Source organism: Pan troglodytes, chromosome 18, assembly GCF_028858775.2.
Source record: "Pan troglodytes isolate AG18354 chromosome 18, NHGRI_mPanTro3-v2.0_pri, whole genome shotgun sequence".
Classification (NCBI taxonomy): domain Eukaryota; kingdom Metazoa; phylum Chordata; class Mammalia; order Primates; family Hominidae; genus Pan; species Pan troglodytes.
In genome coordinates, this window is record NC_072416.2 from 73177470 (window position 1) to 73205029 (window position 27560).

Consider the following 27560-nt stretch of genomic DNA (forward strand, 5'->3'; position numbering starts at 1 on the left):
AACCAAAGTTAGGAGGTAATCTTTCAGTAGCACTATTGCCTTTTCAGAAAAGAAAAAAAAAAGGAAGGCAAGAAGAGTTGCTTTGCACATAGACATCTCCAGTATGGGAACATCATTTGTTTGGCAGGGGGGTTATTTTTTCCTCTTACCCTGCTGTAAATATTCTTCACTGCTCTCTTATATTTCCTGTATCCACCATCTTTGCCCAGGTGTTTAACTCTGTTCCCTTAAATGGTTTCCCCTCAGGCTTAGTCTTGGATCTTTGTACATTCTCCTGGAGTGGGCTTATCTGGGCTTTTGTTTTTTTTGAGACAGAGTCTTGCTCTGTTGCCCAGGCTGGAGTACAGTGGTGCGATCTCGGCTCACTGCAACCTCCACCTCCTGGGTTCAAGCAATTCTTCTGCCTTAGCCTCTCGAGTAGCTGGAACTACAGGTGGGTGCCCCCATGCCCAGCTAATTTTTGTATTTTTAGTAGAGATGGGGTTTTGCCATATTGGCCAGGCTGGTCTCAAACTCCTGACCTCGTGATCCACCCGCCTCGGCCTCCCAAAGTGCTGGGATTACAGGCGTGAGCCATTGTGCATGGCCTCATCTGGACTTTTAAAAACTGTTTGTACCCTAATCCATATCTCCAGTCCAGATCTTCCCCCTGGGCCTCGGCCCCTCACACCAGATAAACCAGCTATCTCCACTTACATGTTTCTCACATTCCTAGAACTTGGTATGCCCCAAACTGTATCATCATCTTCACCCCTGCCCCCTTTGTAGCAGCCCATTCCCCTTGTAGAGTTCATGTCTCCACAAAAACCACCATTTACCCAGTTGCCCAAGCGAGCCGCTTGAGTATCATTAACTTCTACACCCCTAAATCTCTGACTTCTAAGCTAATAACATGTCCAAGAGAGTAAACCCTTTAAAAATCCTTTTAATCCATACACTTTCTGCCAGAGCCAGGCAGAAAATATAAGGGGATGCCAAAAAACTCAGTAATCAAGACAAATAATTGTTCAGAGTCGGGTTGACCAGATGTCCCTTCTGGATTCTAAGTCCAGCAGATGGCCCATTGGGCAGCCAGCCCAGTGGCCCCAGGAGCATAGGGACCTTCATGTTTGGCAGGGCAACAGGGCCGCCTAGCCTAGGCCGGCCTCTCCATTCACACCACCGATAGCCTGAATGACTGCAGTAACTCCCCACTGCTCTGCAAGCTTTTCAACTCCTCCCAATCGATTTACTGCACCATGGCCAAAGTAATATTTCTGAAATATAAGCCACCTCTGAACTGTTCAACAGTTCTGCAGTGTTTCTGGAATGATGCACCTAAACCCTCAATGGACCTTGCCCCCGATCCTGCTTTCCTCTTTAGCATCCACATCCACATTTTTTTGCGACTCTGTCAGCATTTTTTAAAAGGAAACCTATTTATTGCAGTTTACTCTCCATACAAAGGAGTGCTTATATTACATCATAAGCATACATCCTGATGCATTCACAAACTAAGCACCTCTGTGTACTGACATCCTAGGAACCCTCCCCCAACCCCGCCCACCATACCCCTTCCCAGTTGCAGCTCCCATGGAGGTACTGCTTTTCTGACTTGTAACAGCGTGGACTTGCGTTGCCTGTTTTGTATCTTAAGTAGATCGGATCAGATAGTGATCCTCGTGCACTCATGTGTCTGCTTCCTTCATTCACATCATGTGTGAGAGCCGCCCATCTTGTTCTGTAGGGTTGTAGAGTTTTCGTCACCTTGCTGTAATAGTTTTCCATTATGTGAATAAACTATGCTTTATCCATTTGTTCTCATACTGGTGCTGCATAACAAAATACCCCCAAACTCGATCACCTACAACAACTATTTATTATGCCCATGGACTCTGTGGGTCAGGTATTGTATTTGCATAGGGCACAGCAGAAGCAGCTAGTCTGTGATGTCTGGGACCTCAGCTGAAAACTAGAAGGCCAGGCACAGGTGTCTTTTTTTTTTTTTTTCTTTTGAGACTGAGTCTTGCTCTGTCACGCAGGCTGGAGTGCAGTGGTGCAATCTTGGCTCACTGCAACCTCCACCTCCCGGGTTCAAGTGATTCTCCTGCCTCAGCCTCTGAAGTAGCTGGGATTACAGGCACCCACCACCACACCTGGCTAATTTTTGTATTTTCAGTAGAGACAGGGTTTCGCCATGTTGGCCTGGCTGGTCTCGAACTCCTGACCTCAAGTGATCTGCCCACCTTGGCCTCCCAATTACGGGTGTGAACCACCGTACCTGGCCACAGGTACCTTTTGATGGCTCATTCCCTCACGTGTCTGGTTCTCCACAGAGACCTCAGCAAGGGCCGTCAATCCAAATGCTGATGGTGGCCTCTCTATGTGGCCTGGGCTTCCTCACAGCATGGTGGCAAGCTTCCAAGGGTGAGGGTCTTGAAAGCTAGGCAGTGGCTGCATCTTTTGTGTGACTTAGCCTTACAAGTCATAGCATTTTGGCCGTACTCTGGGTCAGAACAGTCCCAGGCCCACACAGGTTCAAGGGCAGGGAAAACAGACTCCAGCGCTTGATGAAGGGTGGCAAGATTGTGGAAGTGCATGTGGGACGGAAATAATCCTGGGGCTGTTCGGGGAAAATACAATCTACTATACCCATGAGCTGCTGATAGGTGTCTACCTTTCTGATCCAACCACATCATTATTCTTCCAGTTCTTTGAAAGAATAATCTCCCTGTCACCCCGGGGCCTTTGCACATGATGCCTCCTCGACCTGCAACTCTTTCCTTTTCACCCCTGACTCCTGCACCTAGGGTACCCCTTGTCTGCCTGGGTAGCTTTTGCTTATCTTTTATTTTTTATTATTTTTGAGATAAGGTCTTTCCAGCTGGAGTGCAGTGGCATGATCATGGCTTACTTCAGCCTCAACCTCCTGAGCTCAATCAGTCCTCCCACCTCAGCCTCCCGAGTAGCTGGGACTACAAAGTGCATGCCACCACGCCCAGTTAATTTTTTTTTTTTTAATTATCAGATACATGGTATGCAGTCAGATTTTTTGTATTTTTTGTAGAAATGGGTTTCACTGTGTTGCCCTGGCTGGTCTCGAACCCCTGGACTCAAGCAGTCCTCCTGCCTCAGCCTCCCAAAGTGCTGGGATTACAGGTATAAGCCACCATGCCTGGCCTGCTTATCTTTTAGTCTCAGCCTAAACTTTCCTTCTTAAAAGAAAGCTTTCCTCACATCACTGTCACCCCAACCCACTGGCCCCAAAATGGCAGTGCAGGCCCCACTCCTAGTTACTTTTGGGACCTTGCCTTGACCCTGTCGTAATGCTGATCACAAGGTAGTGCTCTGGCTTGTTTACTTGTCTGGATCCCTCATCAGAGTTTAAGCTTCAGGAAGGAGCTTAAACTGCCCCTCGTACTGTTCAGTGTCCAGTCCAGTGCCTGACACAGAGTAACCTGCAGTTAATTGGAGAAAGTAGATTCAGCCTTCAGTGTCCACCCGCTAGAGACAGTAACATATGCACAAAATTAAGCATTAACACAGTTTAGAACATAGGATTAGCTATGTTGTAGTATACACAAACACACACTTGTGCAAGTGTCAAGTGTTAGAGCAGGAAGCAATTTTAGGTGTAGATTGTCCCATTGAACCCCTCCTTTTGCAAGTAAGAAATGTAAACAGAGCTGTGACATGGCTCACCCAATTGGAAGCAGGTGGCCCTGTGACCAGCAATCCCAGGCCCTCACTGTGAGGGAGGCATTACAATGAAGGCCTCCATTTGAGCCCCTCCAGCTTCCCCTCTGAGGTGCAGGTACTGTGTTGGTGTAGTGATGGGCCCCAGTGCTACTGTTCATCACACTCAACTGGTTATCTAGTTAGTGAAAGAAAGCATTTAAAAAATTGAGGGGCCAGGCAGGTACAGTAGCTCACGCCTGTAATCCCATACTTTGGGAGGCCAAAGTGGGAGGAATCCTTGAGCCCAAGAGTTGGAGACCAACCTGGGTAACATAGTGAGACCCCATCTCTCTCTCTCTCTCTCTCTGTCTCTCTGTCTCTCTCTCTCTCTGTCTCTCTCTCTCTCTATATATGTATATATATATACACACATAGATATGTATACATATCTATATACAGATTTATATACATAAATATAAAATTGAGGCAAGATTTTTTTTTCACAATTGTTGATTGCTTGCTAGTTTTTATTAATAGCTGTTGTTTTTCCTTTCTTTTTAGACCTCCCTCCAATGCATGGTGTTGAGTTAATGCTATTACATGTTTGACACACTATTGCTGGTCTCACTGGTCTTGGCCAGGCTGCTGTCTTGGTTTTATTCATTCATACATTGATCTGTTCTTTAATTCCTGTTGTCCATTCCCCACCCCGCCGTAGCCAACCATGTCAATATGTTTGGTGTATTGGTTTAATTGCTGATTTCTGTGCATACATGGGTTTTGTTAATCTAAGGTTTTAGTTGTGTGCATGTGTTTTTAACTTAGGTAAAATGGCACAAATGGCCTGGTGCTACGGATTCTTTTGTTTCTTTTTTTCTCTCAGCACTGTTTTTGGATCTGTCCGACGTGCACATTTAATCCATTGCTTGTGGCTGCTGCATAGTATTCATCATGTACATGCTCTGCGGGGACCTTGCCCGTTCCCCTGGGGATCATCTGCTACCCGACATGGTTCTGTGGCCAACATCCTCGTGCTGTATTCTGATTGACCTGTGTGAGGATTTCGCTAGGAAATATACCCAGAAATAGGGTTGCCGGATCATAGACTAGGGAACTTTCCGGTTCACTTCTGAGGACTCAGAAAACATGATTATGTCCCTTTTCTCTTGCTATTTTCTCGTAAATGTCAGGAAGGTAGGTTGCTTAAAATACCCTAACTTTAAGCCTGGCTCTGGAATCTTGCAGTGCTACCACCCGGAGAGCAGAGATAAAGATTGGGATTTTATTCTCTGTGGGTCAGTTTGAGGTTTGCATTTTTTCACTTGGAATGATTGAAACTCGTGCTGCTCCTTCCGCGTGCATGTGTAAAACGAGCCACAGACTGCTGGTCTGTTCTGCTCTCCTGCTGTCCGTGACCGTTGCTAGACCTCCTGTATGGAGGCAGTGTGGTGCCATGGAAGGAGGCGATGCAGTGGAGTCAGGCCGGCATAAGTGGCTTCTCTGCATGTGTGTCAGCCCCATCCCTAAGCTGGGGTCATGCCACCCGGTGAGGCTCCATATGCCAGCATGTAGCACAGAGCCTACTGGGTGACCCTTCCAACAGCCCCTTGAGAGGAGAGGGCACAGTGCTGCATAAGTTGGTGTCTAAAGGGTGTGAAGTTGTATTTAAGCCTTTACTATCACATTGTGAATATTTATGGGTGGATTTATTTCGTGTCTGGCATTTTCTTCAAAATAATCTGGTGCAGGGAGAGTGAGTTGGGATAAAGATCAGATGACCATATAATTTATCATTCAATCCCAGGCAAGTTTGAAACTGAAAGAGGGAGCTATTAATTACACCAAGACGACACACTTGAACTGGGGTTGTTCCAGCAAACCAAGACATGAACACCTCAGGGGAAAATCAGATAGGACTGACCCTGATTTGATCATTGTTGAAGCTGGGTGATGAGTACCTGGGAGCTCACTCTATTCAATTTTTTTGTTTGTCTGAAAATTTCCATAATAAAGTTTTTTTTTAGGCCCAGTGCAGTGGCTCATGCCTATAATCCCAGCACTTTAGGAGGCCTGGGCAGGAGGATCACTTGAAGCCAGGAGTTGGAGGCCAGCCTGGGCAACATAGCAAGGCCCTGTCTCTATAAAAAGTAATAATAATAAAATATTGAATAAATGTATTAAGGAAATGTTTGTATCAGAGTGCAGAAGCACCCAAAAGTTTGCACAGTCCAGGAAATGGCTATTGAGTACTTTGCCAACCCCTGCCTGGGGTCATAAGCCCAGGTCACCATGCTGTCTGCTTTCCCCCCCTATCTCTGGCCACTTCCAGGTGGGGGTGGGTGGGAGGGAGTAAATGGAGAGGCTCCTCCTACTCCTCATTGTTGGTGGGAGGAATGAGAACCTGGAGGCTGTCCTAGCTGTGACTTGATTTAGCATAGGGGGAAAGGGCTGACCTTTCTCCTGCCACCAGTACTGTCAAGGCCTGCCCAGGTGGCAGCCGAAGTAGCTCCCTTCATGCCCACTGCACACCACAGCATGGTGGCAGGGGCGCCTGCAGTCTGTGCACATGCACACATGATCGTTCTCTGCACCCCTTATCGGAACTGCGGGTTGGGCAGGAAGCAGCATGACCGCAGTGGGTTCCTAACCGACATTCTGTCTCACACACGCTTCACTGTCCTACTTAACCCTCGCTGTGGTATGGCAGTTACTGGAACCTTGACTGGTAGAAGGTAGCCTCTGCTGGGAATGGACTCAGACAGCAGGCTGACTGCCCTTAATTTGTTATCTCTTTCCGGTTGTACAGCTGGGCCTTTTTCACACATTTCCATGAAGTGTGATGTTCATTCATCCAACAGATATTTTCAAGAGCCCATCATATGCCAGGCTCTAGGGCTACAGCAGTAAAATAAACAGACTCTGCCTTCAAGGGGCTTATACTGTAAGGGGGCCACAGACAGCAGGTGCAGCAAAGGTGGAAGAGGAGGGTCACCTTTCTCACATGGCTGCTGAGTGCTCAGGAATCGATGTTAGGATGCTGTCATGTGGAGGTCATTGGCAACCGTGGAAAGGATGGTTTTAGAGATTGGAGCAGGTTCAAGAGGAACTGGGAGAGGAAGTGAAGATGGCCATTGGAGATGCTTCATTGGAACTGGGGCAGTTGCTGCAGGTGTAGGTGGGATTGAGAGAGCGTTGTGTGAGGTAGAGAATAGCTTACATATGTGGACTCAGGAGAGAGGAAAAATACGCTTAACAGAACTTGTTCTGAATGGCCCTTTTGTATGCCATAGCAAATATCAAACAACCCTGATCATGCGGTATAGAGCCCTGGAGGGCCTGATTCAGTTTTCTTCTTCCTTCAGAGTCCCATCTTCTCCATACTAAAAGTAAATCACAAATATTTGGATTGTTATTGACATATCTATTATATGTTTTAATCTTCTATCTATAATCTTTCTCTTGTTATATAAATGGTTCTGAACTTTTGGGTTCTAAGCCCAAACACTTTTGACATCTAACTCTATGAATCTCCCTTAGAATGTGGCATCTTATTTCAGGAGGCTGATGGATCCACTGATGTCCATCCCCATAGGTTTCAGGTCAAGAGCCTGTGTGTGGGACACATTCGCTAGACAGCCACTTCGGGATGTGAAAGAAATGAGAGCTCTGTGGCCTCCTCTTTTCTCCTCTTCCCTAATGGGTCATCCCTTCACTGAGGGGAGAAATTATATTTGTTTTGCCATTTTCCTTACAACTTAATAACTAGAATACATATGAATGGATAGACAGACTGACTGACTTGATTGCTTATCCTATTTAAGTGTGGCACATTCAGTCCATAGCACGTGGCATCCTCTCTTGGGGCACAGTTTTCAATGGTTTCCCAAGAGAGGATGCCATGTGCTACGGACTGAATGTGTTTTATCCCCCTCCTCCCCCAAAATTCATGTATTGAAGCCTAATCCCTAATGTGATGGTATTTGAAGGAGGACTTTTGGGAGATAAGTGAGTTTAGAAGAGGTCGTGAGTGTGGTGCCTTTGTGATGGAATTATTAGTGCCCCCAGAAGAAGAAGAGACACCAGCGCTTTCTCTCCAGCATGTGAGACACAGCAAGATGGTGGACATTTGCAAATCAGGGAGAGGCCCTCACCAGACATCAGACCTGGCAGCACCTTGATCTTGGGCTTCTCAACCTCCAGAGCCATGAGAGATAAATGTTTATTGTTTAAGCCGTCCAGTCTGCAGTATTTTGTTACAGCAGCTCAAACTGACTAAGATATCCTGCTTCATAATTTTCAGCAGAGCCAGGGAACCCCAGCTACTCTCCTTTAAGAGTTGATCCAGGCTGGGCGTGGTGGCTCGTGCCTGTAATCTCAGCACTTTGGGAGGCCAAGGTGGGCGGACCACGAGGTCAGGAGATCGAGACCGTCCTGGCCAACATGGTGAAACCCCCTCTGTACTAAAAATACAAAAAATTAGCTGGGGCTGGGCGCGGTGGCTCACGCCTGTAATCCCATCACTTTGGGAGGCTGAGGCAGGCGGATCACCTGAGGTCGGGAGTTTGAGACCAGCCTGACCAACATGTACAAACCCCGTCTCTACTAAAAATAGAAAATTAGCCAGGCGTGGTGGTGTATGCCTGTAGTCCCAGCTATTCGGGAGGCCGAGGCAGGAGAATTGCTCGAACCTGGGAGACGGAGGTTGCAGTGAGCCAAGACCGCACCACTGCACTCTAGCCTGGCGACAGAGCGAGATTCCGTCTCAAAAAAACAAACAAAAAAAGAGTTGATCTTTTAGAAGAACAGCCATTTCTCTTAGAAGGTTTTACATTCATTTCCTGTTGTTGCTGTAGCAAATATCCACAAATTTGACAACACAAATGTATTTTCTTGCATTTTTGGAGATGAGAAATCTGCATTGGTCTCGCTGGGCTGAAATCAAGGTGTCTGCAGTGCTGTGCTGCTTCTGGAGGCTCTAGGGGAGAATCCATTTCCTTGTCTTTCCCAGCTCCTGGAGGCCACGCTTTCCTTGGCTCATGGTCCCTTCCTCTAACTTCAAAGCTAATGGCGAAGCATCTTCAAATCTCTGTCTGTCTGCTTCCATAGTCATGTCTTCTTCTCTGCCTCTCTCTTTCCATAATAAAGATGCTGTGATTACATCAGACCCACCTGAATAAGGTTCTGTATTCATCACATCCGCCAAGTGCTTTTCGCCATGTAAGGTAAACATTCACAGGTTCTGGGGATTCGGAGGTGGACATGTTTGGGGAGCCATTATTCTGCCTACCACACCTTTATACAACTGGTTGCACACATGTTCCCGTGTAATGGCTAGGGTGGTAACATGATTTCTGTTTTACAGATGAGAAAATGGAAGTTCACGGAGGTTCAGGGACTTGCCCTTGGTCACATAACTTGTGCATGGAGAAGTCAGTACTTGAATGCTGTAGCTCTGAGCCCAGATCTCTGTTTTTCCATTATATCTGGCTGCTTGTTTTTTTAATTCTCTTCCATACATTTCTTTCTTTCCTTTTTTTTTTTTTTTTTGACAGAGTCTGGCTCTGTTGCCCAGGCTGGAGTGCAATGGCACAATCTCTGCTTACTGCAACCTCCGCCCCCCAGGTTCAAGTGATTCTCCTGCCTCAGCCTCCCGAATAGCTGGGATTACAAGCACACATCACCATGCCCGGCTAACTTCTGTATTTTTAGTAGAGATGGGGTTTCACCACGTTGGTCAGGCTGGTCTCGAACTCCCAACCTCATGTGATCCACCGGCCTCTGCCTCCCAAAGTGCTGGGATTATAGGCGTGAGCCACCACGCCTGGCCACACATTTCAATAAGTGGTATTTGTCAATATTTATGTTTCTGATGCCAATATTCTGGGAAGTTGAAGTGCTGACTTGAAATGAGAGAATGTTACAATCAATGTAAAGTTAATCTTCAAGGTAAAAAGTCAAAATGAAGAAGGAATTGCCCATTTATGTGGTCCTCTTCTTTCATAAACATTTGTTTGTGAGGACCAATACAGATATTGCTTCCTGGCTTAACATTTCTGTCCACTGACATATACTTGGTTTTAATGTTACCTCATATCACACATCTTTTGCTTGCTAGCCAGATTTCTTGTTATCCTTAGGAGATCCTTAACTTTCTTAACCTTGGAACTGTTACTATGAATCAAGATTTACAAGGTATGTCCGTGTTCCTGCTACCATGTTGGAGCCTCCTCCACACCTTACTCCCAACCTTCTCCTTCTCCCATTCTTATCTACCAGGTTCAAGTAACCTGAACCAGAGGCAAAGAAAAGCAATATGGTAGCATACTTTTACATGCCTTGAGTAGGAGTCATTCACTATTTTAGGGAGCTTAGAATTCATGGTCCTTCTCGTTCGTGCTTTCTGTCTGGAGAGTCTCTAGAAAACTCCTTTTGGGGGCCGGGCGCGGTGGCTCACGCCTGTAATCCCAACTCTTTGGTAGGCTGAGGCGGGCGGATCACAAGGTCAAAAGATCAAGACCATCCTGGCCAACATGGTGAAACCCCGTCTCTAATAAAAATATAAAAATTCGCTGGGCATGGTGGCACACACCTATAGTCCCAGCTACTCGGGAGGCTGAGGCAAGAGAATCACTTGAACCAGGGAAGCAGAGGTTGCGGGGAGCCGAGATCATGTCACTGCACTCCAGCCTGGCGACAGAGCAAGAGTCCGTCTCAAAAACAAAAACAAGAAACCTCCTTTTGACCCATCGGTCAGGCCCTCACAGCTGTCTAGAGTCTTTGCATGTCTTTCTCTGTGGTCACCATAGCCCTGGGTGAGAGAAAAGCAAGGACTGAAGTATGAAGGCCTTCTCTCACCCTTATCCTTCCCTTGGATAGGATTGATCACTGCACTGCTGTTGACCTTTCGGAACAACTCCATTCTACTCTTTTGGCTTCTTCCTCTTAGATGCCATTTCAAAACACAGTTGTGGCCTACTGGACTGTGCCCTCTGGGTTCCAACCTCCATCTACCTGTGTTGGAGGTGCAGCTGAACAGAGGATGCCCTGATGACAGGGTGCCAGGACTGGGTCCAAGGCAGGAAGGTAGCCTGTAGTGTTGCTGCGTGCCAGGGCCCAAGCCTGAGTTGATGGTGTTTTTGTTTTTTGTTTTTTGTTTTTTCTGTTTTTTGAGACGGAGTCTCACTCTGCCGCTCAGGCTGGAGTGCAGTGGCGCAATCTTGGCTCGCTGCAACCTCCACCTCCCGGGTTCAAGCGATTCTCCTGCTTCAGCCTCCCAAGTAGCTGGGATTATAGGCGCCCGCCACCATCCCTGGCTAATTTTTGTATACTTAGTAGAGATGGGGTTTCACTATGTTGGCAAAGCTGGTCTCGAACTCCTGACCTCAGGTGATCTGCCCACCTTGGCCTCCCAAAGTGCTGGGATTATAGGCATGAGCCACCGTGCCTGGCTGAGCTTATGGTTTTGATGAAATGAATACAGCAGCACACATTCTGCATCCCAGGATTATGCTGGGAGCCGTGGAAGGAGCCTTCTCACAGACCTCCAGTGACAGAAAGGCTGGGCTGTTGGCATCAACTGATGTAAGTTATACAGTGCAAGGCAAATGGTTTTATTCCATATGAGCAGTCACTTACATGTGAGTGTCTGTTCGCTGGTGAGTCAGATGCTATGCTGAACATGATCTAATAGTGTGTTCAGGCATTTTCTTTCTTGTTGGCAAAAGATTCCTATCAGCCAGTAGGGTGGACAGTAGGGTAGACAGTGCCTTTAGGAGCCCAGAAATCAACTATTGGTCCTGTATAGATTCTCTGTGAAAGTTTCCTTCATTGTCCTTTTCCCTTCCCTAACTGTTTTTCCCCTTTTCCCCTCCAAACACCTCCCCCAACCCCACACACACTCCATAAAAAAGGGAAGTTAGTTGGAGGTTGGAATTTCTAATTACATCAATAAAGACTCCAGCTGGGCATGGTGGCGCACTGGCCTGTAAGTCCCAGCTACTCGAGGGGCTGAGGTAGGAGGATTGCTTGAGCCTGGGAGGTGGAGGTTGCAATGAGCCAAGATCCCACTACTGCACTCCAGCCTGGGCAACAGAGAGAGACCCTGTCTCTTAAAAAATAAAAATGAGGGCCGGGTGCAGTGGCTCACACCTGTAATCCCAGCACTTTGGGAGGCCGAGGTGGGCGGATCACCAGGTCAGGAGTTCGAGACTAGCCTGGCCAATATGGTGAAACTCCCGTCTCTATTAAAAATACAAAAATTAGCCAGGCGCGGTGGTGCGCGCCTGTAGTTCCAGCTACTCCGGAGGCTGAGACAGGAGAATGGCGTGAACCCGGGAGGCGGAGCTTGCAGTGAGCCGAGATCACGCCACTGCACTCCAGCCTGGGGGACAGAGCAAGACTCTGTCTCAAATAAATAAATAAAAATAAGGACTCCAGGACTTGGAAAACAGCCTATATCCAGGGAAGAAGCTGCAAACAGGCAGTTCCAAGGCCAGTCCTGTTTTTCTAGGAAGGTCTTCTGAGGGCAACTGCCAAGAGCGAAGCCTGACCTGCATGGCTGGTCCTACTTGGACAGTGTTCCTCCTGAAGGTGGAGGAAGTGACACTTTCTTCTGCTGTATAGACAGCCCACAAATCCCTTGGGAGTGGTAACTGCCTGTTTTACCTAGAGAGCAGTTTTTATTGTTGCCTTTGTTTTTGTTTCTTGAGGTAAGGTGGTCCTTGGCTCCAGTTGTTGCTGATTTTATGAGGAACAGGCAGGGCAATTCAAGCCACTCTTAGGAGTGTTCTCTGGCATTGCCCAAACGCTAGAAGTCCACACCAGCAGCAGCAGTGGGTTTTGGGTCCAAGGGATGTAGGTGTGCAGTGTGTCGGCGGTGGAAACAGAGGTGGAGCAGCCATGTATGTGCAAGGAGAGCGTGATGTTCAGTCGAATGACTGGGCATTTCCTGGGCAGACCTGTCTATCCTACTGCCTAGCTTGTAGGTAATCCCTAGTGTCTAAGAACTAGAAGAAATTCTTGGGCTACTGCACCAAGAGGAAGAGGATCTCCTTTTTCAACAGATGGTCCATCCTTTAAATAAGACATCTCCAAAATACAAGCCAAGTGTTTCCCTGGAGACTTTACATCCACACTTTCTGAGTCATAATTAAATGCCCCTAAACTTACCCAGGCGTGGTAGCCAGGTGACAAGGAGTTATAAATCAATATTCATCTTTCTTAGACAGTAGTTGGGGACTTGATTCACACTTCACACTCATGCTGATGTTTTCAGCTGCTGCTGCTTTTTTTTTGGTAGAGATGGGGGTCTCACTATGTTGCCCAGGCTGGCAGTCTTGAACTCCTGACTTAAAGCAATCCTCCTGCCTCAGCCTCCCAAAGTGTTGGAATTACAAGTGTGAGCCACTGTACCTGGTCAGTTTTCAGCTTCTTGTATCTGCTCGGACTCAGGTCATTGGACCATCATGTCCCGGTCCCTGCTTCCCCGTCATTTCCTTCCTAAGCAGCCCTTTGAGGGCCTCTCTTTGGAAGAAATGGTCTAGAGGGTCAAAGGGAAGAGGACCAATGAATGGCCATAGCTCCTGTTCCTGGTAGATGCTTTCCCCATTCTTCATGTGGCTGGAATACTGTTGCTGAGGCTCCACCTGGCAGGCTGCAGGCTGGACTTACTGTACAGCAGGGTGGGTTTGATGTCTTCACGCTCACCTCCATGCACACAGTGTGCAGTCCTTCCTTTTGTTCCTAGCTGTAGATAGATGTCTTCACTTAGGCTCTTCTGGTTTGCAGTAAGTAGACAGGAATATGTTTGAGACGGGGTCTTGCTCTGTCACCCAGGTTGGAGTACAATGGCCCAATCAAGCCTGACTGCTGCCTCAACTTACTGGGCTCCAGCCATCCTCCTGCCTCAGCCTCCCAAGTAGCTGGGACCACAGGCATGTGCAACCATGCCTGGCTAATTTTTATATTTTTGGTAGAGACAGGGTTTCACCATGTTGCCCACGCTGGTCTTGAATACCTGAGCTCAAGTGATCTACCCGCCTTGGCCTCCTAAAGTGCTGGGATTAGAGGCATGAGCCACTGCACCCGGCCAGGAATAAATTTATTGGGTCTATTATTGGAATTCAGTCTGTATGATTTTTCAGATATTCATATATGTATTTTTCATATGTTCATTGATTCTAAGGCACAGACACTTCACAATGTAACAACCTTAAAATCGAGATGTGCTATATAATCACATCTTAAAATTATAAATATCTGTGGGATACCATATTGAAAAAAATTGTTGGCAGCTTTTCTTCCCTTTCTTGAGGTTTATAATGGTGCCTCTTACAATTGATGGCATCTTGGAGTCACAAAATACATGATGTAAGTTCAGCTCATTTTTCACTTTTTTTGCCTGAAGAATTTGTGAATTTCCTCGAATGGACAGATTTACCAGCAAGCTTCAGTATATTTGAGCAGTACTGGATGCAGCCGATAAAATGGTTTACTCTGCACAGAGCAGTCACACATCCATCCTTGGTTGGACTTTAAAACAATTCTGGAATAGGAAGGGCACTACTTGAATATTACTAAGTAGTTACAAGGCCATCTGGCTAGTGATTGGGAAAGCGTGTTTTCCTCTGATGCCTAGTCAGATTCTCTTTCTTCCATACCAGTCAGTGTGGAATTCAGAAACCTCAGAGATATGTTGGAGTGGAATCTACCATGCTTAGAGTAGAAAATGAAGATCACTACTAAGAGGATCTTTATAGTTGGTAAAAATTGAGAATCCTAATACCCAACAGAAGAAAGTGGCTAGGCACAGTATTATTAGATTATCATATGGAATACGAACATTGAAAATGACAAGTACCTAGATTGCAGTTGATACAAGGAAGCCTATATTTGTAAAGAGCAGAATATAAATATCCTAACTCCTTGACTCCCAATGCCAACCATTTACCTCCTTGAGCCAAGCATGGGGGAGGTAGTTGAGGCCTAGGCAGAGTTAGAAAGGCTGCACTCCAGAGAAAATGCACAGAGAAGTTATGGAGAAAGAGATAAGGACCTGGAAGATAGAACCAAGAGATTTGACATACAAGCAGCAGGAGTACTAGAAAGAGAAAGGGTAGAGGAAGAGTGCCTGAGGCAGGACTGGCCAGGACTAGCTTATACTGTCATAATACACGGTTCCAGAAGCTTGCTGGCTCAGCTCGGCACATTGATTTCTTCCCCATGCTGCTGCATACAATGCAGGTCAAGAGGTGGGACTCTGCTCACCATTGTTACTCAGGGACCTAAGCCAGCAGAGGTTTTGTCGCAACACCTGCTCCCTGGTCACTGCAGCAGTCAGGTAGAATGGCAGGTCATGCCCTGGCCCTTAAAGTCCGCTTGGGTGTGTGCACGTTCTTCCGCTCACATTTCATTGGCCAAAGCAAATCACAAACCCACCCTTAACTTCGAAGAGAGCAGGCACATGCAGTCATTATATATGGATGGAAGGAGGAAGGCTAGAAATATTTGGTGAACAGCATTTATGACTTACCACCAGGGGAAGTAATGAAACATATAGAAGAAAATTTCTCTAAAGAAGGAAGACTTGAGACTGCATATTGAAAGGTAAAACTGATAAGAGAAGACACTAAGCATGTCCTGGTAACGTTTCTGAACTCTTAGGATGAAGAGAAAAATCTTCAAGCTTTCAGAAGCCAAAGGAACAAATTATTAAGGAAAAAGAGTCACACTGGCACCAGATTTCCTATTTGCAACACCAAGAAGCTAGAAGATGGTGGAATTTCATCTACAGACCACGGGGATAAAAGGAATGCAACTCAAGCATCCTGTACCCAGGCAAGCTATCCATTCAGCTGTCAGAATGAAAGAAAGGTATTTGAGCATATACAAGGATTGAGAGTGTGCCCCCAGCTGTCACCCGCTGCCCTTGTCCTCACGGTGCCTAGATGCTCTGCCCTCACTGTTCTTCTAATACATCAAGGGCTCTGCTCACCTGTCACCTCCTCAGAGGCTGTCCCTGACCGCTGTATCCAAATTAGCACACCCACCCACTCTACTTGGCTTTTTCTTCACAACACAGCTCACTGCTTGACACTTTGTTCAATGTTTATTAAAATTTCAAACGTTTGGAAAAGTTGGAAGAAGTTTAACTTATGCATCTTTGTTTTTGTTCATTTCATTTTAATGCAGACATCAGTGTACTTCCTTGACACAGATCATTAACTACAGTTAGTTAACTACAGTTCCATATTTGTTTACAGGTTTTTTTTCTGGTTGAGGTAAAATTTGCAAACAACGAAACCTCAAATCTTAAGTGTATATTTGGTGGATTTTGACAAACACATACGCGTGTGTAACCCAAACCCTCTTCATGATATAGAACATTTTTGTCATCCCAGAAGGTTCTCTCATTACCTTCTCAGTGAATCTCTGCCCCCACCCTAACCCCTGGAGACAACCACTGTTCTGATTTCTTCCACAGTAGATTAATTTTGCCTTTTCTAGAATTTCATATAATTAGAATCATGTGTGCACTTTTGTGTCCTTCACTTGGCGTGTTTTAATTCATCCATGTTGTTGCATGTATCAGTAATTCATTGCTTTTTATAGCTGAATAGTGTTTCATTTTATTCCACGGATGTACCACAGTTTCTATATCCATTCTGTTGACCAACATTTGGATTGTTTCCAGTTATTGCTTGTTAGGAATAAAGCTGTGATGAACATTCTTGTAAATGACTATTTGTAGGTATATGTTGACATTTCTTTTGGGTAAATACATAAATGAGAAATTGCTTGGGTCACAGGCTAGGTGTATGTTTGTTTTATAAGAAACTACCAGACCTTTCCCTAAAGTGGTTGTGTCATTTTATATTCCCTCAAACACATGTGAGAGTTCCGGTTGCTACACATCTTCACCAACATTACCAACATCTGGTGTTGCTAGTCCTTTAAAGTTTTTGTTTGGTATTTTAATAGACAGATTTATTGGTCAGTGTTTTCTAGAGAAACAGATCCGACAGAGTGAGCGAGTGAGAGAGAGAGAGAGACAGAGAGAGAGAGAGAGAGTGTGTGTGTGTGTGTGTGTGTGTGTGTGTGTGTGTGTAGAGATTTATTATAAGAAACTGGCTCACATGATTATGGAAGCTGAGAAATCCCATGATCTGCCATCTGCAAGCTGGAGACCTGGGAAAACTCGTGGAGTATGTAGTTCCAGTTCGAGTTTGAAGGCCTGAGAACCAGGAGAGCTTATGGTGTAAGTCCTAGTTCAAGGGCAAGAGAAGACCAGTGTCCCAGCTCAAGCAGTTAGGCAGACAGAGAGTGAAATTTCTCCTCTTTGCCTTTTGATTCTGTTCAGGTCCTCAGTGGATTGGATGAGGCCTGCTCACCTTGGGGAGGGCGGTCTGCTTCACTCAGTCTATGGTTTCAAATGCTGATCTCATCTGGAACCACCCTCACAGACACACCAAAAATAATGTTGAGCCAAATAATCTGGGCACCCCATGGCCCAGTCAAATTGACCCACCACAACAGATATGTTAACACACACACAGATACATTAAACTTTGTCAGTATGGCTGTCTTCTGATGTCTGCTTATGAGAAATTTCTGGGGAAACAGGTGAGCCTCCAGGCCCCAGAACAGAACTGCAGAGGTTGAGTCCAGAAGAGAGGTTTTCGAAGAGGCAAAAGCCAGAATTCCTGGGCCTTTCCCAGTCGAGAATGTTCTCTAGGAGAGACTGACTCACACCTTAGCAACTGATAAATTGTGCCAATGTTTTCACTTATTTCTGTGTTGACAGAGAGGGAGTCTGTGTCTTTGAGGGTGAAGAATGTGATACCTACAGCTTAGAAATGTGAAAGAAAATCATCAGTGTTACCCCTTGATCTTTTATTCATAATAAATCCCATTTATGAAAATTAGTTTATTCAAGTCCCTTGACACTAAGCACGATGAGGATGTGACGGAAAGATTGAGGCTGGAAACTAAGAACTGAATGCTAAGGGCAAAGTCAAGGGGCAGGCGCTCTCTGAGCTCCTCAGCCAAGAGTTACCCTCATCTACCCCTCTGCCCCAGGACCTCCCATCTGTGTGGCGTGGCTTTCTTTACCCTGGTTGCTTCCTTTGATTCTTCTACCTTTAGGTGATCCCAGAGACAGGCAGAACTGGGGCAGCCTTTAAAATAGCGCATCAGCATGGGGAGGGGGCAGAAGGGAGGGCTGGGGAGGGAAACTGGAGCAACACGCCGCCAGCACATGGTCCTGTCCTGAGAAATCAGGTCTTAAAGGAAAAGGTTGCAGCTTTGGAAAATGAGAAGTGCATTGGTCTCCAGAGCATAAAAACTCGAGTTGATATTGCATGATAAATGTTGTAGTGGATTGGGAGAGTTCTTGTAGCTTGAACCAATTGCCCCCATCCTTCCTCGGCTGCTCTGTCAAATGGTAGGGCCTGGGTGAAGGGATGCCCAGTTACCCTGGTCCAGGAACATGCTTGATGCACATGACCACATCAGCATTCCTGGGATCACTGTTGGTTCCCCTAACAGTGGGCTTACCCTGACGTTGTGAGTGTCCCTTTGACCTGACAGTAAGAGGTCACAGATGGCAAGTGCAGACTTGCCTTCTCTCAAGAGCTCTGCTCTCTGGTACAGCCAACCAAATGGCAAAGGATTTCCCACTTAAGGCACTTGTTGAAAGAAAGGAAGCAGCTGGACTCTGGCTGATCCAACTCTCTGCTCAGCTCTTCTGGCTGTGTAAACAGTGAGCTGATCTGATGACAAGAGAAAGAAAGGAAACCAGGTCTCCATTAGAAGGACTCTCTTGGCTTCTCTTGATTGGAAGTGGAGGGATCCTGTAGGCGCATTTGCTTGGCAGAACCCACCCAGAGCAGAACTGGGTGATTAAGGACACATTCCCCACAATGCTCTGTCATTCGTTCCTTGCTCATCTGAACATACTGGCAGAAAAGGACAAGGAACCAGGGGTACGTTCCCTGCCTCTGCCTCTGTCTGGTGGGAGGAGATGATTGCCTACGGTGAACCAGTATCAGGCTTGGCCAGCAAGCCCGAGCAAACTGACATCTCCCTTCACTGACAGTTGCAAACTTTTGGCAGACACAGCCCATGTGCAGGGAGCCGCTGGAGCGCTGGCTGGCTACTCCCCTGGCCTCCAGGGTGTGACGCTTAGAGCCTGGTCTCAGAGGCTTAGGGAGTGTCCTGTAGATTTCTCCTGAAGGAAAATAAAAAAAGCATCTCTTACCTGCTCTGAGTGCTGATGAAGGTCTCCGAGGAAATTTGACAAAATCATGTGGGCTGAATGAGTTTGCAGACCTTTGGTTTACTTTTGTTTTGGAGGGCTGATTTTAATTTGGTGCGAGCTTTTTTCCAAAATGGAATCAAAATTTTCTGGATATTTTAACCTTCAGGTAGTTCATAAATATCACAGGATTTATCATTCTGTAGGGCTGTAGTGGACGCTTATGGGAAAAGATTTGGGCAATAGACTGGGAGAATCCATCTTGATCATCGGATGACATTTCAGGAAAGAAGCTGGGGATATTAGTCTTTTCTAGCTGTCTGTGTTTTTCTGTCCTTCTTACCTTTTACCCTTTATTTTCCATTTAAAAGGTAATCTGCAGATTCAGCATCTTACAACCAGTGCTGTAGGCCCAGTGCCAAATGGAAAGCAGAACTCCAGATTGTTATAACAGAGTTCCTAGGAAAAAAAAGTGTCCATTGTTTCAGGCTACAAGTTAGCCAGGACTATGGGGCACTTAAGGAGAAATTGCTGGGACAGTGTAGAAGGTTCATAAATGAGTATTTGGTAATAGCTGGTAGTATTTCTGTTCTTTCTGCCATGTAACTCTTCTGTGCTAGTCAGTCAGTAGCACAGCACACGAGCAAGAGCGCAGACTTCCTCGGTGTCGTGGGCCAGCTCTGCCTCTTTCTGGCCATGCGAATCTTGATCAGGTTATGTAATCTTCTGAGCCTTGATGTCCTCATCTGTAAAATGGCGTTAATGATAGATAGTACCTACCTACCTTATATGAGAAGACATGTAAAGCACCATGGCTGTCCATAGTAATGACTCAATAAATGCAAACTATTATTTATTATCATATGCAAGAGTAGGTGCTGCAGAGGTTAAAGAGAGACTGTTGGTTTCCAGTTGGCAGTATGGAAAGTGCCAGTCGTAGTGCACAGTGCTCGAGAGGTTCAAAGGAAACGGTGATGGCACCCGGCAGAGATGGGGGCTGCTGGCCACCCCCTAGTGGACTCTGCATAGCCTGTGGCCAGTGTGCCCTTGCCATGGTCTCGAGGATGGAAAAGCCAGGTCATCATGTGATTTCCCACTCACATAATAGACACCAACTTACTCATTTTTGTTTTTTGTTTAGACAGGGTCTCACTCTGTTGGCCAGGCTGGAGTGTAGTGGCATGATCATGGCTCACTGCAGCCTCAACCTCCTGGGCTCAAGCGATCCTCCTGCCTCAGCCTCCCAAGTAGCTGGGACTAGAGGCATGCACCACCACGCCCAGCTAATTAAAAAAAAAAAGTTTTTAATAGAGACGGGGTCTCCCTATGTTGTCCAGGCTGATCTCAAACTCCTGGGCTAAAGTGATCCTGCCACCATGGCCTCCCACAATGCTGGTATTACAGGTGTGAGCCACCGTGCCCAGCCCAGAGTTATTTCTTGAGCTATGCCAAAATAAAACAGAAACACCAGAGGTAGTAGATGCTGGTGTTACTAACCCTGCTTTAGTTAAAGTGTAGGCCTCTTCCTACACCAGTGGTGCTTCCTCTCCAGAGGTAATAATTCCCAACCTGCCTAGTTCTTAAAACCCTGTGGCCAACTCTCCCTACCCTGATGGAAAGGACTTTAGATTTGAAGCAGAGAACCCTGAGGCTAGTCTCAGCTCCACCTCCTCAGTTGTGTGACAGTGTGCTACTCAGAGGCCTTCACCAGGGCCCATTCCCTCATCTGGACAGTGAGGGGATTGCTCTAAACTTGAGTCTCAGCCTTTTTTTTCTAGGACGTGAATGTCTGGTGACATTCCCTTGTAGACCTTCTTGTTGGGTGGCCTACTTCCTAGTACCTTAGCTGTAACTCAACCCCCCTCCTGCACTCAAGGAATGACGCTGGAATACAGGGGAGTAAATGATGCTATTATAGGGATAACCTTGAATCTGTTCTGAGTTAGCAGAAACATAAGTACCTGCAAGGTGTAGTTTTGTTCTTAGTCACAGGTCACTTTAACGCTAGGCAGTGAGAGTGTCAGGGCCTGGAGGCAGAAGGCCTGTCCTAGACCACATCCCTCCTCTCCTTCCACAGCCTCAGCCTGCAGGCAGGTGCCAAGTTAAAGTGCAGGTGTCCTTTAGTTATTTAAAGGGTTGCAAAACCTTGGTCTTTGGGGTTGAAAAAAACCCCATGTGAGTGCAGAGGGACTTAGGCTGGATCGGAAAAGCATCTTCCATCTGTGAGACGCAGGTTCACACCTCACCTCCCCATCGAGCTGTGACGCTGGATCTGCACATTTCTAAACTGAGTTAGAAAATAATCAGCCTGGTGTGTTTAGATCCAGCTGTGCAAGAAAACCGAATGGAATTCCCCTCCTTTCTTTATAGTCTTCTGGGGTTTGTTGTTGTTGTTCTTGTTGTTGTGTCCTTTTTGTGGAGAACGGGGTCTCACTGTGTTGCCCGGGCAGGTCTCAAACTCCTGAGTCCAAGTGATCCTCCCACCGTGGCCTCTCAAAATGCTGGGATTACAGGCGTGAGCCACCACACCAGGCCTGGTCTTCTAGCTTTGTTAATGATGGATTTATAACCACCCAGAGGTTAGAAATACAGCCCTTTCCCAAAGCTCCGCCAAAGTCCTTGGATTGGTAGCGTTTCCAGGACTTTTTAAGTGAGATGCTCAGATGCTAAGAATCTCTGAGGAAAGAGGTTGGGGAAATGGCGACTGTGCCATGGAGTCAAGTGTCCACTTTGTCTGTAGTTAGCCAGGCCCTGAATTTTCTGCCTGGTCCCATAGTTCAAAGCACTGCCAATGAAGGGAAAAAAAGAGGATTTGGAGAGGACTTTAAGCAAAGTGGTTGCGTCAGTTAGCCTCCTGTCTCTCAGCACCCCGGGCCACCAGAGTCACGGCTTTTCATGCAGAGTTAGGCACCCAATTAAATAAAAATTTAATTTTAATTTGTATTTTTTGTAGAGGCAGAGTTTAACTATGTTGCTCAGGCTAGTCTTGAACTCCTGAGCTCAAGAGATTTCCCCACCTTGGCCTCCTAAAGTGCTGGGATTACAGGCGTGAGACACCGTACCCAGCCACATTCAGCCTTTTATCTGTTTCATAAGAAATGTTGGGTGACTCATGCCTGTAATCCCAGCACTTTGGGAAGCTCAGGCAGGTAGATCACCTGAGGTCAGGCATTTGAGACCAGTCTAGCCAATGTGGCGAAACCTAGTCTCTCCTAAAAATACAAAAATTAGCCAGGCATGGTGGCGCTCACCTGTAATCCCAGCTACTCGGGAGGCTGAGGTGGGAGAATCTGTTGAACCCGGGAGGCAGAGGTTGCAGTGAGCGGAGATCGTGCCACTGCACTCCAGCCTGGGCAACAGAGTGAGACTCCATCTCAAAAAAAAAAAGAAAAGAAAAGAAAAGAAATATTGCAGATGGTTATCACTAGTATCAATTAAAACTGCATATGGAAAATTTGACTAACACAAGAGTCCAGTCTTTACAATAGTATAGTGAACTCTTGAACTACGTGGGAGACTCTGACCCCCACATAGTCAAAAATCTGCACATAACTTTTTTTTTTTTTTTTTTTTTTTTTTTTGAGACAGGGTCTTGCTCTGTCCCCTAGGCTGGAGTGCAGTGGCACAAACATGGCTCACTGCAGCTTTGACCTCCTGGGCTCAAGCCATCCTCCCACCTCAGCCTCTCAAGTAGCTAGGACTACAGCCACACACCACCACTCCCAGCTAATTTTTTTTTGTAATTTTTGTAGAGACAGGCTTTTGCCATGTTGCCTAGGCTGGTCTCAAACTCCTGAGCTCAAGCAGTCTGCCCGCTTCAGCCTCCCAGAGTACTGGAATTACAGGCATGCACCACCACACCCAGCCCTGTGGATAACTTTTGACTCCCCCACAACTTGACTACTAATAGCCTACTGTTAACCAGAAGCCTTACCAATAACATAAACAGTCGATTAAGATGGATTTTGTATGTTATAAATGTATTATATACTGTATTACAATAAGGAGAAAGAAAATAAAATGTTATTAAGAAAATGATAAGGATGTGGCCAGGTGCGGTGGCTCACACCTGTAATCCTAGCACTTTGGGAGGCTGAGGCCAGGAGACTGTTTGAGCCCAGGGGTTCAAGACCAGCCTAGGCAGCATAGCAAGACCCCATCTCTAATATTAAGAAAAAAAATTTTAATAACATTTAAAAATATATATAAGGAAGAGAAAATATATTTACTGTTCGTTAAGTGGAAGTGGATCGTCATAAAGGTCTTCATCGTGTTCACATTGAGTAGGCTGAAGAGGAGGAGGAGGAGGGGTTGGTCTTGCTGTCTTAGGGTGGCAGAGGCGATAGAAAATCCACATGGAAGTGGAGCCCCGCCATTCGAGCCCATGTTGTTTGAGGGTCAGCTGTTGTTAGATGTGCCACATTAGGAAGTCCAGGCTGGGCGGGCAGGAATCACAGTCACAAAAGGAAGAAGCTGTGATGTGCACAATTTAATGCAGAGAAATAAGATTTCAGTGGCAACAGATCTTTTTGATAGAATTTATATGGAAAAGAATTGATCCATTTGAAAATCATTTCAATGAAAGTAGAATGGAAAAAATTAGAAATAATTCATCTGTGTTGTATGGAAAAATGGATCGGGGATTAGGTTTGCTTAATGGAGTTCAATTCGAAAGATTCTCAACCAAAATTCTCCAGTATGCGTACAATTCTGTATCAGTTGAAACTCTGGATGTGTAAGCAGTTCACACACATCTCAAAGGACAGTGGCCTTAAGCCACAAAGGAGGCAGAGGGGGCTGTGGGTGAGGGAGAGACTTGCTACCTGGCATGGGCGGCTGAGGCTGGGAGCTGGGTGAGGGATGAGATTCCTCCCAGGGTGATCCAACCAAGTGGCTGAAAGGCTGTGAGGCAGAAGAATGTTAAACTGTTATGCAAAGGCTGTTTCCAGGTGCCTTGGTTTGATGCCTCCCTACCCCATTGTCCACCAGACCTGTCTGAGAAAGGGTCTAAAGAAGATAAAACTCAAGTCAGGTGTCAGTGACCTTGGTTAAACCTTAACGAGGCACATAAGGCAGGGAGAGCCCTAGTGAAAGCTGGCAGTCAGTCAAAGGCTGCAATAAAAAGGTCAAATGCCACCGGGCACGGTGGCTCATGCCTGTAATCTCAGAACTTTGGGAGGCCGAGGCAGGTAAATCACCTGATGTCAGGAGTTCAAGACTAGCCTGGCCAACATAGTGCAACCCCCTCTCTACTAAAAATACAAAAATTAGCCAGGCATCATGGCGGACACCTGTAATCCCAGCTACTTGGAAGGCTGAGGCAGGAGAATCGCTTGAACCCGGGATGCAGAGGTTGCAGTGAACTGAGATCATGCCACTGCACTCCAGCCTGGGCGACAGAGTGAGACTTCGTCTCAAAAAAAAGGCAGATGCTCAAATGAGTCCTTGAAGGAGGACAGGTCCAGGGTCTGTTCTGATGGTCATCCTCCACATTGGCCCTGACCCCACATGGCTGTCATTCAAGAGTGTCCGCATGTACTGTGGATGTACTGGATCTGGAGAAAACATTTCATCCCATTCTCCTCTCTTTCAGGTTTCAAGTGCCCCATTTGCTCCAAGTCTGTGGCTTCTGACGAGATGGAAATGCACTTTATAATGTGTTTGAGCAAACCTCGCCTCTCCTACAACGGTAAGGGCTTGGCCTGCCTCACCAGCCTCCAGAGCATCCGTCGGGGGAGCCGGCCAGTCCTTGGGGGAGCCTCCAGTCGAGGGTGGTTCTGGGCAGTATTTTCACCCTGCCCTCTGGCAGGTGTGCCTGAGTGGTGGTGAGGAAGTGGACTGTTCTGGGAGCCTTGCTGCTCAGGTCAGAGAGGAAGAGGAGTGGGACAAGGAAGGAAGGCCCAGGGGTCAGGTCCGAGGCCTGGGAAGGCTCTCAGGTTGCTCAGTTAGTCCCCTGCCTCTCTGCAACTCAGTTCTGAGGACTTTGGCTGGGAGATGCAGCCATTCCTTCACCCTTGACTGTGGAAGGCCCCAAGACAGCCAGGTGTCCTCCACGGCTTAGCAGAGGGGCCCAGAGCAAGCACCCGCCCTCCTTGGGGAGGTGGGGGCTGTGTGCTGGTGGCATGCATAGAGTGCTGGGAAGCTGGTCGTCTTCTTGTCACGTTTGAACTCGGACGAACACCTGATTTAGTCCTATGAGTCCACACCAGAGAGCTTGACGGGGGACTATGTGTGACATAGAGACGCTCTGGGGATTGAAAATGAGGATAGGACACCTTGCTGCTCCACCCTGGCCATGTTGCCTCCTACCTTGGAGGCCGCCTCAGAGCTGAACAGTGAATACCGCAGAGGGTAGGACCCTGAGGGCAGGGGATTTCAAAACACCCAAGCTAACCTAACAGGACGCCTCTGGGAAACAAAATGACTGTCAACATCTGCCTAGCATGCTGTGCATAAGGCTTTGGAGTCCAGGTGATGGGAGTTCAAATCTCCCTCTACCACTCTGTGTCTACAGTCTTATACAAGTTGCTCAGCTTAGCGGAGCCTCAGTTTTCTGCTCTGTAAAATGTGGATAGCAATACTTGGTTCATAGGATTGTCAGAACTGGGTAAGAGATGGCACATAAAGGCCTTTGGTACAGAGCCTGGCACATGGTCAGTGCTTGGGAAGTTACAGCTGCCATGAAAGATGTGAGACCTCCATAGGTTTCTTTTTGCAGTTTTCCAGAGCCCACAGACTTCTCCTCAGTGCTGCTTAGCCCACGCCACTGCTGACCCTCGATTTTCCATGCTTAGTGTTTAGTCTGGTCTCCAAACCATGTTCATCAGAAAACGGCATCTTCCACTAGACCAGGCAGTGGATCTGAGTGCACTCCAACCCTGGTACTGGCCCACCTTCCCAGATTCAAGTCATAGTGGTGGTTGGAAAAAGAGTTCTGGGATTTCTGAGAGCATCTGAGGACTGGATCACGCAACCAGCCCAGCGAGAATGTTTCCTAGGGAGACTCTTCTCTGCCCTGCAGCCTCCTCATTCCCAGAAGGCTCTTTCCCCTACAAAGCATGAGCCTAGGAGGGATCATGGTCTCAGAGCATTTCCTGGGAAGTAACTGACTAATGGCGTCCACTCAGGTCTCCTGAAAACTTCTCTCTTAATTACTTGTTCAGCCAAAAGACTCTGGATGCAGGTGGGCATATTACCCACGTGGCTCAGCTCCATCCATTTGTTAGGCCATGCTCAGGTGGGAGGACCCGCACGGCCCTCCCCTGGGCATCATAGCTGTGGTCTGGGAAGCCCCTTTCCTCCCCAGGGGACAGCGCCTCCTTTCTCCTGGGCTGACTGCTGCCAATTCTCTAAGTCTGTTGTCACATGTGCTGCAGGCTTCGCGTCAGTCCCGTCGCGTGCATGCTGTCAGGACGCTCAGGCTCAGCTTTGTCCCTGTTTGCCGTCTCCGCTTGGGACCAGGGAGGGAGAGGAGCCTTCCCTGCGTCTCACAGCCCTCCCCAGCCATGGCCTCAAAAACCCTATTCACTTCTTTCCCACATGTGTGGAGACCTCATGAAGTCCTCCGTTTGTCCTGTGGATTGCTAGGGCGTTCTCTGTAGACACTGCGTTTGTTGTAGGAAGAATACAAAGAGGCCTCAGAGGGGGCTCGGCCTGAGAAAACCTGGCTCTCAGGAAGAACTTGGCAAGAGCAGCCGTGGAGGACAGAGTGCTCTTGGGCCCCCATGCCCCAAATGCAGAGTTACCCCCACTGCCCTGTGGAGAACTGGGAAGGTGAGGCTGTCCAGCTCCTCTGCCAGAGAACTGCCTGGGACGCCACCATGTGTCCCCCTGTCCCCCTCTGTATCAGCACTTGAGTGCCTGGTGCTGTTGGTTTACCCCCCTACACCCCACCACCGGCAGCCTCACCCAAGACTACAGAAACCACACTGGGAGCCGGGGCCCCCTTAGAGGAAGGGGAGATTGGCCAGCCAGCCTGAGGCATGACCACTGCTCCTCTGGTTCTGGTTCTAGTTTTTCCCTTGTCCTGGAATTGAGGGGCAGGCCACCTCCTCAAGGGTGCATGTGTTTCTGTATGTGTGCACGTGTGTGTGTGTGTGTGTGTGTGTGTGTGTGTGTGTGTGTGTGTGTGTAAACTAGAGGCTTTACACCTAAGGCTCTCTTTTGCAAAAGCCAGTCCTTTACCACTGGAGGCAAAGAGAGGCCAGTTGTCTCCAGTCCTTCCAGTGGACTTTGTCTCAACGTGGTGAAGTGCTTTGTTCAGAAACAATGGTCCGGCCCTCTGTGGACCCTGTTCATGTGGTATGGACTCCTCATGTTCAGTCTTTGTCTTTTCTGAAGACCCTAAACCTTCCAGGTAAGGGGAGAGCATTTGCTTCCGGGGGTGTATGTGGAGTGGGCATCCCCAGGCACGCCCAGGGCCTGCTCCAGCTCAGAGAGAGCACAGACCGTGGGCCAAAGCTCAGGAGCTCCAATGTATTCCCCATGATTTGTCATCATCCCAACCTCACCTGCTGCATGTTACCTTTTCTAATTTAAAAAAAGACTTAAGAGTCAGAGGTGTGAGTTCTTGGAATCTTTCTGGAAAGGGGGTGAGGTGGGGCTTTCTTAGAGAGTGAAGAGTTTTCTTATGAAGATTCACTAGAACTCC

The 27560-nt window shown here is 47.2% G+C and overlaps 1 protein-coding gene across 3 annotated transcripts in view; it reads left to right on the forward strand.

Moving 5' to 3' along the window:
• Positions 1–27560, forward strand: part of ZNRF1 (zinc and ring finger 1) — a 111348-nt gene that overhangs the window by 69610 nt on the left and 14178 nt on the right. For all 3 annotated transcript variants that reach the window (XM_016928542.4, XM_016928543.4, NM_001251899.1), the window contains exon 2: positions 24504–24599. In XM_016928542.4, coding sequence (XP_016784031.1) covers positions 24504–24599 — 96 coding nt within the window. The remainder of the gene's footprint in view (positions 1–24503; positions 24600–27560) is intronic.